General features: G+C 37.4%; 1 protein-coding gene across 1 annotated transcript; it reads right to left on the bottom strand.

Annotated features, from left to right (window-relative positions):
- Positions 1 to 2,109: 2,109 nt before the first annotated feature.
- Positions 2,110 to 12,121, bottom strand: LOC144643672 (uncharacterized). The gene is made up of 10 exons (XM_078502991.1): positions 11,942 to 12,121; positions 11,568 to 11,830; positions 10,987 to 11,073; positions 10,227 to 10,382; positions 9,725 to 9,756; positions 8,241 to 8,442; positions 7,450 to 7,562; positions 6,810 to 6,947; positions 4,997 to 5,142; positions 2,110 to 3,536 (listed from the first exon to the last, which is right to left on the bottom strand). The coding sequence occupies exons 1-10, from the start codon at positions 12,081 to 12,083 to the stop codon at positions 3,316 to 3,318; spliced, it is 1,500 nt and encodes a 499-aa protein (XP_078359117.1). The 5' UTR covers positions 12,084 to 12,121; the 3' UTR covers positions 2,110 to 3,315.
- Positions 12,122 to 12,893: the final 772 nt, after the last annotated feature.

Raw genomic sequence — 12,893 nt, 5'->3', positions numbered from 1 at the left:
AACAACACCGGTCCTTTTTAGGGCCACCCAAATCTGCAAAAGTCATGATCAACAGTAAAATATTTGTGTGGAGACATCTTGTCAAAACACAATTCTTTATTCTTGTATTTCTTTGTTCTTTTCTCTTCTATTTTTGACCCAATATCAGTTTACGCCAAATAATAAGACACCCAACTCCCCCTTTTACATTTCCAGGGCATCTCTTATTCCACCCTACCTCCTCCCCCCCCCCCTGTAAATTTTGAGTAAAAAAATCACTTTAAAAAAGTCACTTTCCATTTCTACAATGAACAAAGGCTTAAAGATACTTTTGACAACCTCAAATCACAATTCTTTTCTCTTCTATTTTTAACCCAATATCAGTTTATGCCAAATGATAAGACAACCAACTCCCCCTCCTTTTACATTTCCAGGGCATCCTTAAAATACACTTTTTCTTACAATGAACAAAGGCTGAGAGGTACAACCTCAAAGGGAAAAACCCCAAAGGAAGTCAAATAAAATTTTCATTGAATGACAAGACAGTAATTGAGCCTCCCAAACCAAGAAACATTTATAAAGTCCAATGGTCTTGAACACCACAGGAGACGGAATTTCCTGTTTCTTTGTTCACAGCATATTGATTTTTATGTCTACTCTTTCAAGAGTTATTGGAAGCTGGAGGGCACTGACCTTTGATTTATAAGGAATGCGGAACAACCTGGATACCTAGAATACACGACTCTAAAACAACACTTTAATAACCGTCTGAAATGTGCTGTCTCACCAGTCAGTTTTTTTTGTAAAAAATTCTCCATGCAATTTTTCAAATTTCACCTTGAGGCAAGCTGACACAAATTTGTGGCAGCTTGGACAAGTTTCGTGGCTACTTTTTCCGGATAGTCACTCAATTTCTAAAGTACCTCCAGATGTGGAAAACTAATCAGATGTCAATACTTGTTCTGAATTTCTAGCCTGCAAGTAAAGCCGCCTCTTTTGGCTCCAGCAGATTTGGCACACACACAAGCTGTTGACTTCCAGGGTCTGAGTGATCCCAGTCTTTGGCCTGAGGCCAACCATGAGGTGGCCTTAATATTTTAGCATACTGTGGTTAGTGCTGTGATTGTTATAATTGAGGGACAGTGAGTGCCAACCTCATTCCCAGGGTTGGGTGAATGCATGCGAACAGCAAAATAAAATATTTATTAATTATTTGTTACCAATTCTGAAGTGATATCAAAATTCACTGAAAAATAGCAATGGCAATGCCCTGGTCGAAGACGTTTTCTTTTTGAAGAAAGAAAACCTCTTGCACCTCAGAAGAAGGAAAATGTAAATGGAAAATATTATCTGGTTATTCACATCAAATTTTTATCATTTACCTGGCTGGCTTTTTATTATTTTAACCTGGCAAATGAAATTTTGCCTTTATTCCATGAATTGACCATCCCATCAAATGAACAGAATGAATTTCTCCAAATACTGCCAGACTTGCGACTACTTGACAAAAATTGTAAGATTGTCTAGAGGCCATTTGAACATTTACGATAAAAAATTATTTTGAAATCTTTCCGATTGCCAGAAGTCCAGAAGACTCCCATCTCTGGAAGATCCAAATACATTTTAAACCCAAGACCACCATTAATTTTAAAACTGAAATAGAATCCTAGGGAACTTACCATTTAAGATCATGAAATAATGGTAACTTCCAAAATCAGTTTCTGTTTATTATTTCCATGATGGGAGACTAAGAATAGAATTTCCCTACAGTTCATTCCAACCAGAATGAAAGCTGGGACCACCTCATAACACAGTCCACAATTTCCAACCGAAATCCCCATTAAACTGTTGTTTCATTATAACATGGTCATGTTTCATTGATTTAAGCCTGGCTTTAGTCTTTGCTTTTTAATAATCGTAACTCAGTCTGTTTTGCAGCTATTAGTTGGATGGTCACACACTAGGTTCCTTTCCACTAAAGAAGAGATTTATGTGATTGTTGCCTGTTTGGTATATCTTTTCAAGTATTCTATGACAAACATATTAAAGGAGCAAATAATAATGTCAGACATCAAACTTAAATGTGCTGTTAAATGCCAAAGGTAGTTTATATCAATATGACATCTTAACTACAAGAGAGTCACAAAATTTTTAATATAGAATTTAGTTATGATAAAAGCCGTTTTTTAATGAACACTTTGCTGATCATAATTATTTGTTATAAAAAAACAAGTAGATACAAAAAAATATTATTATACAATGTACAGACTCAAAGATCTTTGGACTATAAACAGTTAAAAAGGTTATGTTACATGTATGTCTCATGCAATAGTGTTGCATATAGTTTACACGAAGTTTCCACACTTAGGGTCACTTCATGTTTGTCTCTGCCTACAAGAAATAAAATGCAAGTTGGCACCCTGAAGTCAGTGGCTATGAGAGCATAAATACCAGGTACCTAATATGAAATACAGTTTAACACAATTCTTGGCTATTTTGTTTTGTTACAACCTGTAAATTGCAGATAATATAGTCGAAGCCGCTGAAGTGGAAAACCCTTAGAAATTAGACAATGTAAAATGTTGGTCAACTGAGTGTGGTCAAATTAACTCTTCAGTAATTACACACTTTGCGTCATATTCTACAAATAATGTTTGAACCAAAATTTAACTGGTTCATACAAGAATGATATCAAAAGGCTGTTAATCAAGTGCCTTGGCCAAGATACTGATATAATACTATAAAATTCTGGCTATAAGCCTTCCTGCTTATAAGCACCTCTGATTAAATGTCCATCCATAGTTAACTATGGCCCATCTGTCCGCTAATGAAAACTATATTTCAGTTATAAGCCCCCTCCCCCCTGCCCAGATACAAGCCCTCACCAATCTGACCTCCCAATTAACTATTAAACATCTTCACAAAGCATTGATCTTGACAAAGAAATAGGTAATAAAAAGTTTGCAAGAATAATGCAACTCAAAACATCAAGTCAGATGGCTTTTTAACAATATATCACTCATTAGAGCCTAGTCATTTTTTGTCGGCTCATTTCCAGTAGTTTTTTAAATGTCACTTATAACTTCTCCCAGATATAATAAGCTCAACCAAAAATCCCTAACAAAGTTGAAATATATATGCCAAGAGGTATAACACGGCAAATTACAGTATAAATACATACTGTATTTATTCTAGAGCAACTGGTGCTTGCGAGGCCACTACACTGTATCTTAAATGGCTAGTGTGTTGAGTATATGGTGTGAATAACAGTATAATATGAAGTGAATGATGGTCTGACTTTTAAAAATATCACATTTTCTAATGCTTTAACAAGAGTCATTTGTTCTTTTGTAAATTGCGCCACCTATCTTTGAGATTAACTGATGTCCTCCCAACAAAGTTATACTTGCTCAGAATCTTTGCCCAGCTTCCCTCGCCATAGAGTTTCACACCTTCTTCTAACCACTTTGTCTCTTCAATGGTCCATTTCTTTCTTGATGGACGGACAGGAAGCTGTATATTTAGACACCGTTGTCGTCTAGCTGGGCTAGAGAGTTCTGCAGGGGATACAAAGTTTTATTGCATTCAAACATGGCTGAATGGCATTTTGGCTAAGTTAGAATCAAACCAATGCTGATTAGTGGTTCTCCACTACACTCACGCACATCATCTTAATCCTAACTCTCCTCTGGGAGAATAGGGCCAGTCACGCACATAGGAGTCGCTAAAAATGGGGTTCACTGGGTTATCACATGCTTACCTTCCAGCTGTATGTGCGGACATGCAGTTTGCTGCTTAGCTTTGTGCTTGAGTTTGGCTTGAGTTTGGAAATCCACGAAATGCAGTGAATTTGGTTGGGCTTTTCTTGTCTGCAGGCACGCTTGTTTACAAAAAAAGTCACGGGCGGGCACTATGGATTCGGGCATTTTTGTCGGGAGGGCACTATTTAAACAATAGAGTGTTACTGTCGAGGAACTATCGGCTGATAGCTGCCCCGCGGAAATTTGATGTTCTTAAAACAAATATTAGCCTGAGAAGCGAAGCTCGGGCTAATATGCTAGTTTTAAGAACATCAAATTTCCAAGGGGCAACTATCAGACCGATAGTTCCAAGACAGAAACACTCTATTGTCTTTATTGTTCACCACTAAATTTTCTTCCGCGCGCACATACAAAAACAAGCATCATGAATTATTTTCACTTTTCAGGATAAAAAACTCAATTGAAAGCCGAAATTTAACAAACGAAACAAAACCAGACAGGAAACCCACTAAATGCAGTGAATTTGGTTGGTTTTTTTTGTCTGCAGGCAGCTTGTTTACAAAAAACAGTCACGGGTGGGCACTATCGATCCGGGCATTTTTCACGGGAGGGCACTATGGGCTGTTAGCATAACCACACTGACCTACTATTGGTAATCGTGCAATCTGATTGGCTACACAGGTGCCTACTATCGATCTGTAGAAGGCTCTCGGAGCGCGCGCTTAGTGTTCGCTGAATTTTATCAATCAAAACCTTCAATAAATCAATTCTAGCGATATTCTGAGTTTAATAGATCGGTCAGTGGGTTATGCTAACACAATTAGACGGCTCGCTCTCAGTTTCTACCGGCTTTTGATAGTTGGCTCGGGGCTTCGCCCCTCGCCCACTATCAGCTGATAGAAACCTTGAGCTTGCTGTCTAATTCTTAAATAGTGCCCTCCGGCGGACAAACACTATAATCGCTTTACGTGATAAATTTACACCAATCAGAATCGGAGAAAATTTAGTGGTAAACTATAAGGGCTGATAGTGCCCTCCATAGATGAACACTTTTGCATCATGTGATCAATTTAAACCAATCAGAATCGGAGAAAATTTAGTGGTGAACTATAAAAAGTGATAGTTGATTTGGCCTACAACCTAATCTACAATCACCTCATAGAAATTGAGAGCCAATAATCTTATCGTTAATAAAATGAATTTAAAAAAAGTTAGTAAGGAGTAACATCCAGAATTATGAAATCACATTCACTTACTGATTGCCTTATGTTTCACATCTGCGTCATCATCTGATTCCCAGTCAATCTCTTCAGCATCACTTTGCTCCTCGTTAAATCGCCTTTTAGTTGATCTGGTTTCTAAAGGTCTTTTCCCCTTATTATCTAGTTTCTTTCCACTGGGGCTAAAAATGTAAAGCCAAAGAAAAAAAGCTATTCACAAACTGAATATTAACCAAATGTGATTCCTTACTATTGCATTGCCATACTTACTGCACAGAATTTTACTTCTCACACACCACTGGTAGCCCCGGCCGCCGCCCCTCCTTAATTACAACTCAACAAACCAACATGTACTCCTGTTCACAGGAATTGCACAATGGCAAAGCTAACAAAACTCACAAATTCGGCGGGTGGGTGGGGGTCAGCATGGCGGACGCACAACACTGCCCGCCAAAAGTCACATGACCCTTTCCCGGTCCCAGCGGTGTGTGAGAACATTTTCCACTTATTTTGTTTCACTCAGCCAGTGGAAAATAACACATGTGATTAGTGCGAGCACATTGAAGAAAGTGGCGGCTTTTTCTACGCAGCTTGGCTCACAGTGGAGATAAATTGTTGTTTCTCATCAACGAGTCCGGTAACCTATCAGTTTTTTCTTAGTTTGAATGTAGTGATCAAATTTTCTTTATAAAATGAATACAGATAAATTTCTATGGCAGAAAAATAATTTATTACCGTTGATGTGTACTTTGCCAATACTCATAAAAAGATAATATATTGTGGCCACAGGAACACTGCATACATGTACTTGGATCATATTTAACCACTGTCGATTAAAAGTGCATGCATTTATCATGAAACATAATATCACCGGTAAATTGTTCCTTGACATTGATGCAATATAATTTATTGTTATATTTCACAGTTTGCTTTGTCCCTGCTTTTTTTTTCTCTCGCGAAGCATAAAATGAATGCTCAAATATGAATGTTTCTATAAGCTGATAAATTTTTGGAATTATGTGTTTTTGTTTTTTTTTTTTTATTTTTTTTTTATTTTTTTTTAAAAAATTTTTTTTTTTTTTTTTTTTTTTTTTTATATATAAAAAAAAAAAAAAAAAAAAAAAAAAAAAAAAAAAAAATGGTTTAAAAAATTTTAAACCAAATATAAAGTTGAACCACAACATATACAAGATCTTTCTGCTTGTAAACGAATACAATGACCCCCATTTTATTTCAAAGTTTGATTGAAAAGCTATTGGCAGTTCTTTTTTACAATGGAAAAATTCAAGCACAGCAATATAAACAACATAAAAGAGTCCTTTTAATGGACATAACTTAACCCCTGTATCCCTAAACAGACACCTGGCCACGGCTAAAACCTGGATCGTGCTATTTGGAGTCCAGTGCACTGACATTAGGGCTACCAATTCTCCCACAGACTGTAGCATGCAGCTCAATTCCTGATATTGTTCTTTTAACTGATCTAATTGCATGAGCATAATTACCAATCAACCCTCCAAGTTATTTTTTTTTCCTTTGTGGCCATTTGGCCACCAACTGCTCAAGTTTCCAAGTGAAAAATTTTAGTCGCCAAATTAAGCTCATACTTTCAAACCTTCTCATTTTTAGTCGCCAGGCACTTCGTTTCCAATTTAGTCGCCAGCTCCAAAATTTTAATCGCCATGGCGACTAAAATGGTCTTAACTTGGAGGGTTGCCAATTATCACTTGTTATGTTAATTAAGAAATGACTGCACTGCAAAAGGCAAAATAGGGTTTGTCCTTATCACTGGTACTGTAGTGCCCATAATAAATTTTGAACTGATTATGAACATTCTTGCATATCTTACCTGTCTGGTATGGCAACCACTGTTTTGCAACGCCTTTTAAAACTGAAATCTTGCTCATCATCATCATCATTAGTGAAAACCCCACTAGGGGTGACTTGTCTCGATACCATGTTTGAGTATGGGTCTTTCAAACCAGAGCTATAGATAATATTTAAATTGAAAGAAAAAACAATATGATTTGGTGTGGTGAAAACTTTATCAATCCTAAATGCCATAGCAACCAAGGTTGCTAGAAATTGAACCAGTTCAAGATTTGAGCCCACGATTCAATGAAAAACCCCAAGTACCGGTATATTCTTTTCCTTAGTCGCCATTTGGCCACCTGCAACTGCAACTGGTTGCCAGTGAAAAATTTTAGTCGTTAAATTAAGCTCATGCTTTCAATCCTTCTTCTCAATAAATTTATTATAGTCACCAGGTTGGCGACTTCAGTTCCAAGTTTGTCCCCAGCTCTAACATTTTAGTCGCCATGGCAACGAAAATGGTCTCAACCTGGAGGGTTGTCTTAAGATAGGTCAATTCTTATGAATAATATACTTTTAATCATAGAAACAAACAGACACATTGTCGGAACCTTAATTCTACACCCAACATCAAGTATGGTAAAATAAAATCATTACAAAAAAATAAAAGCCCTTACAAAAGTCTTGAAGATGAAGCCTTTAAATCGTTCATCACTACTTCACATCGCTGAATATTTTCTGATACACTGGTCACTGCTGTACTACTGGCTTCTGCTCTGCTTTTAGTAACCTTTCGAAAGCCAGAGAGAAAACTTAATACCCATCCAAAACGTTTCTTGTATTAGCCAGTTAGTTGTCAAGGTCCCAGAAATTGTGCGACTTGTTCACTATAAAATACCTGTTTTCAACCTTGGTTAACAATACAATAATCAATACAATGAACTTTTTTCAAATTCAGATTTACAGAGTAGCAAAACATTGCTAATTTCTCCAAATGAAAACAAAAACAACAAGAAAACAACGTCGTCCTATAACACAAAAGCAGGACAAAAGTATACATCCTTATTATCTCTCAAATACAGAATTAAGATTTGTCGTCTCATATAAAGACTTAGGTGTTAATACATGTATGTCAAGAGATTTATTCTTGTCGAATCACGTGGATGTAATAGTAAATAAAGCAAACAAAGTGCTGCTATCTGTATTTGTATTTGAATTTAGCATTTTTATTATCATTACTGAAAGTAATTTCTTAGTTTTGAGTTGTATCTGTCATTGAAACAAGGACAAAAACTGGTCAGGTTAACTTTAATCGCAGCTTAACTGGTTATTAGTTTGGAACAATTATTAATAATTTGGAGATGTTTTACTTAGAAACACATTTAACAGCAAATGGAAAATCCAATTAAACGGCAACAATGAAAACTGCATGCTTGATAAATTCAAGGAATATTGCAGCTGTATGTACCTGTTGTCGCTTTCGTGTTAAAGGACTTCTTTCTGTTGGGCTGCTGTTGGTATCCCTACTGCTCTTCTTACTGATCGTTTTCTTCAGAGCTGTAATATCAGGATGAGTTTCTTCAACAATACTTGTCCAGTTTTGTTCAGCCTTGTCTGACTTATCCCATGCAAAGTAAAGAGCTTTTAAGGTTCTTGCATCTATCTTGGGACTGCAATTAAATTTTAACACTGACTATATTTGACCTTTTATCAGAAATTATGATACAGTAGTACTCCAAATGTGTAGTAAATAATAAAGATCGGTGATAAATAGTGAAGAAATTATTCAATATGACACGAGCAAAGAAAAAAAAAAAAAACTCTTGACGAACAAAGAAAAAATCTGAGTCCCTGACGGGAATCGAACCCATGACCTCCCAGATACCGGTTGGGCACTCTAACCAACTGAGCTACGAGAGACTCATTGTGAGCTAGGGCCATTTACTAGGTTGAGTGCACGCGTCCTGCATACCGCCACATCAGAATGTCGAAATCATCAAATGTGTAGTAAATAATAAAGATGGTAAATTTCAAGCTCGGTGATAAATAGTGAAGAAATTATTCAACATGACACGAGCATGGGACAAAGAAAAAATCTGAGTCCCCGACGGGAATCGAACCCATGACCTCCCAGATACCGGTTGGGTGCTCTAACCAACTGAGCTACGAGAGACTTGTTGTGAGCTCTCGTAGCTCAGTTGGTTAGAGCACCCAACTGGTATCTGGGAGGTCATGGGTTCGATTCCCGTTGGGAACTCAGATTTTTTCTTTGTCCCACACTCGTGTCACGTTGAATAAGTTCTTCACTAGTAGTACCCCAGTAACTCAAACTCTGAAGGGAAACATCAAACAGTTTGAGTAAGCAGGGGTTTGAGTTATCGGGGTAGATTAAGTTGAGAATTGGTACAGTATATTGCAAATTATACTTATGTCCTCAGGAAAATGAAACATGACTGTCAAATAGTGATCTGTTTGTTGCATGAATTAAAATCTAATTGCTGTAAAACTAATGGGATATTTCAGTGGGCATTCATGGTGAGTTGCATGAACCAAAGTTTGAGGGTAATTTGAATCAAAGGAAACAGAATTAAGTTCAAGATAGCAGGGAATTTAAGTTATCAGAGATCAAGTTAACCAAATAAAAGTGGAGTCACAATCAAAATTATCTAAGAAAAATGGAAGATAGCAGGGGAGTTTGAGTTATCTGAGTTTGAGTTTATACCAGGGTTCTACTATCAATTAGCTGTAAGTTGCCAAACAACATTATAAATCCATCCATTGATTCAGTGGTTGACTTGATTTACAGTAATACTCTATACTGTGTTATGGCGGACCGCATTGAAAGTATGAAGCTTACCTAGAATGTCAAGGGTGGAACAACACAGTCAAACATTAACCAATAACAAAGCTTGAATTGTTATACTGTACTACTGACAGAACAGTCTGCTTTACCTTTCTTTATCTGAATCCTCTAGAAAAGGAGCCTGGTGAATGCAAACATGTTACATTTTAAATAAGAAAGTATATCATTTTGTTAAAAATAGTAAGGGTAGATTAATATCTGTTCAGTCTGTTCCAGCCCTAAAAACTGGAGGAGGCCCAAATGTGTGCTCTTGAAATAAATCTAAATTTGCAGAACAAGTCAAGGTTCTTATCTCTGGCTGACTTTCTTAGAGCATAAACTTAGCAGCAAATGCAGGTTTTCCAGTTTCTTTTCCAATATTTGAGAACATCGTTTAAAATTTCAACTTAGGCTTGCTCAGAAATTCAAGGACTTTTCAAGGACTTTGGCAGATTCATGGACTTTTCGAAGGCAAAATTCAAGGGCTTCCCAAGACTGTATGAGCCACAATCAGAGTAGTGTTGTGTACAAAAAAAACAGTGATTACTGGTAAGTATTCTAGTAAGTCTCAAACCTTAAGCTCAAAAAGTCCTATTCCATTCTGTTATTTACCTCTTCTAAGATTGGAACTTCGAACTTTTTCCAAGCTGGTGTAAAAAACTTCTGCACCTGGTTGAGAAGTTTGTCATAAGTATGTTTCCTCAAGAATTGTTCCTTGAATGTATCATTTTCAGACTGGAATAACTCCCTCAAGTCATCTTGATACTCCTGTTGAGAAACAAATGAAAAGTCATTCAATATACTGGTACATAATTTTACTTCATTGCTAGATACCTACTCCCTAAAGTTAAGAGTTTTTAAGATGCCACAAAAAATTAAATTACGAAGAAAATTAAAAAACAAATAAAGTTCAGTTCAGTTCAGAAAGCTGTTTTTGTGAGAAATGCATTAAATGCATTTAACATTTATCTTTGGGGCAAGTCAATGTGGAAGGCACAGTGGCCTGTTGGGTTTAAGTACAATGGATTCAGGATCGAGTGGTCCAGGTTTAAGCCCTGGCCAAGGTCGCTGTTGTGCTCTTGGGCAAGACACTTAAAACTTTCACAGTGCCTCTGTCCACCCAGGTGTATAAATGAGTACAGCCAGCAAATTTAATCCTGGGCGTAACCCTGTGATGTTCTAGCATTCCATCCAGAGGGAGTTGAAATACTCTTGGTCACTTAACGCTTTGTGTGGAAACTAGGATAAGCTTTGGTCTGGTGGGCTTCTAGGCTTCAAGTGCAGACTTTTACTTTTGGGGGGGCAAGGGTGGAGTTGGCTGGTTAACAAGCAAGTGGCTTAGAACAAAAGCCTTAGTTTGTAAGTAGAGTACCTCATCATCTCCTTTCTCAGTGTACAGCCGAGAGTACAATTCTTCAGCGCCTTTAGCATTTCCACTTCTGTAATGTGACAGAATGATCTATTGGAAAACAAAAAACTCAAACTTTCACAAAGGGCTTTAAAATTTTTTTAGAAATTAAACAAAAAACTCAGGAAAAGAAATCTCAGAAAAAATTTTCTTTCAACCAACCACTTTGTGAATTTTCTGTGAGGCCCATTCCATTTTGTATCCAGCCCCCTCCCAATTTGGTGAGGTAAGTCAAAATTCTTCCCCTGAAAATGAGAATGAAGTGCCCACATGATGCCCACCCCCAGAAATAACCCATCTTTTCTAAACCCTTCAGAAAAATGTCAACTTTTCCCTTACCCCTTCAGAAATTTTCAAAAGATCAAAGAATGCCGACAGGGCTACCCCCTCAGCAATGACTTTCAAAGCCCCTTCAGAAAATCTCATCTAGAGGGGGTGGGGGGGGGGGTTAATATGATGGATATAAAATGAAATGGCCGTGAGCTCTATTCAGTTAAATTCCAAAGTGTTATGTATGGAAGTGATCTGATGACACAAAGCTTTACCTGTAACTTTAAAGTGTTTCTCATATGCGACTTTTCCACGTTAGAAAAGGGATAAATTCCAGCTATTTTGTCAAAAAACTTCAGACAGTCTGGTTTCAGCAGCCCCTTGTTCTGATCACAGCTGTCCTCCTCATCTGATGTACTGTCCTGACTTGAACTAACATCGTCTTCCCGATGTTCCAGCAGCCCAACAATAAATCTGATGCAACTGAGCTTGTTTGAAATTTCTTTTCCTATATCAAACCGTCCATTTACCAAGAAATCTGTAAGAAATAGCACGAAATTAGACACGTCTTAGGAGTAAACAGTTGCGAGTTTATCCTTTCTCCAATGAACATAGCTGTATTGTATTAAAGTTGTTCGCATAACTTTACCTTGTATAGCATCTCTCCAACAGTCGGAAAACGAACGCTTCTCTTTGAATTCCTTCCATAGCTGATAAATACAATAATCTAAAAACCACTCTGAGGTAATTTCCAACAACGTTGTACCTTGGTGGGACGATTTGCCCGCCATTTTTTTTCACAACTGGACCCAGGTCACCTCCGTTTTTTAAAAAATCCCATCGTGCACTGCAAGACGCGCGAAGAACAAAATGACTGGATCGAGAAAGGACAGAAAGCCGTTTATCAGCCGTCATAGAACGTAATAGCATACTCTGGCAGCTTACTCGGTTGGGGTACATCGCAATACCTTTTCAAATAGAGTATTTAATTACAGTTTGTAAGCCACAAGCAAGAAAAGATGGCGAACCAACTTTCTTTGTTGTGAAGGCAAGAAACAAAAGAACTCCAGCAGCCGCGCTCCCATAATCAGGGCCAGGTTGTTCAAAGCGTGATTAAGCTAATCCAGGATTACCGTGAATTTTGATTTCAGTGTTTCCACATTCATTAAGGTTTTTATTGTTATATTTCCTGCCTTTCAGTTTTGGCGTCGAATAATCTCAAACTTCACAAAACATAAGCAATAAAAACACTTTTATACAAGAGAAATGGAACCCTCGATCAACTCTTAATCATGGGTTAGTGTTAATAGGCTTTCGAACAACCCGGCCCAGCTGCAGAAGGGTATTTATTAATTTCTCTCTTTTAAGCCTTTGGCGCCTTGTGTCAAGCTGAGTTGTATTTTATATAATAGATCTGCAGCATTGCGTTCCCACTTTAGAGTACTCAAAGTAATAATTGCGTGAAACAGGGTTTTGCGCAATTTAAATTATTCCTGAGTAGACAAAAGTTCCGCGCCAAGCAGAAGCAGGGAGCAAGGCCCCAAAAAAAACGCACCCCCCCAACCCCCCTCCTACGCGCCTGAAGGCAGTTGGGAAAATAA

Source organism: Oculina patagonica, chromosome 2, assembly GCF_052425735.1.
Source record: "Oculina patagonica isolate OP01 chromosome 2, crgOcupat, whole genome shotgun sequence".
Lineage (NCBI taxonomy): Eukaryota > Metazoa > Cnidaria > Anthozoa > Scleractinia > Oculinidae > Oculina > Oculina patagonica.
This window is presented reverse-complemented; position numbering and strand designations above follow the sequence as displayed.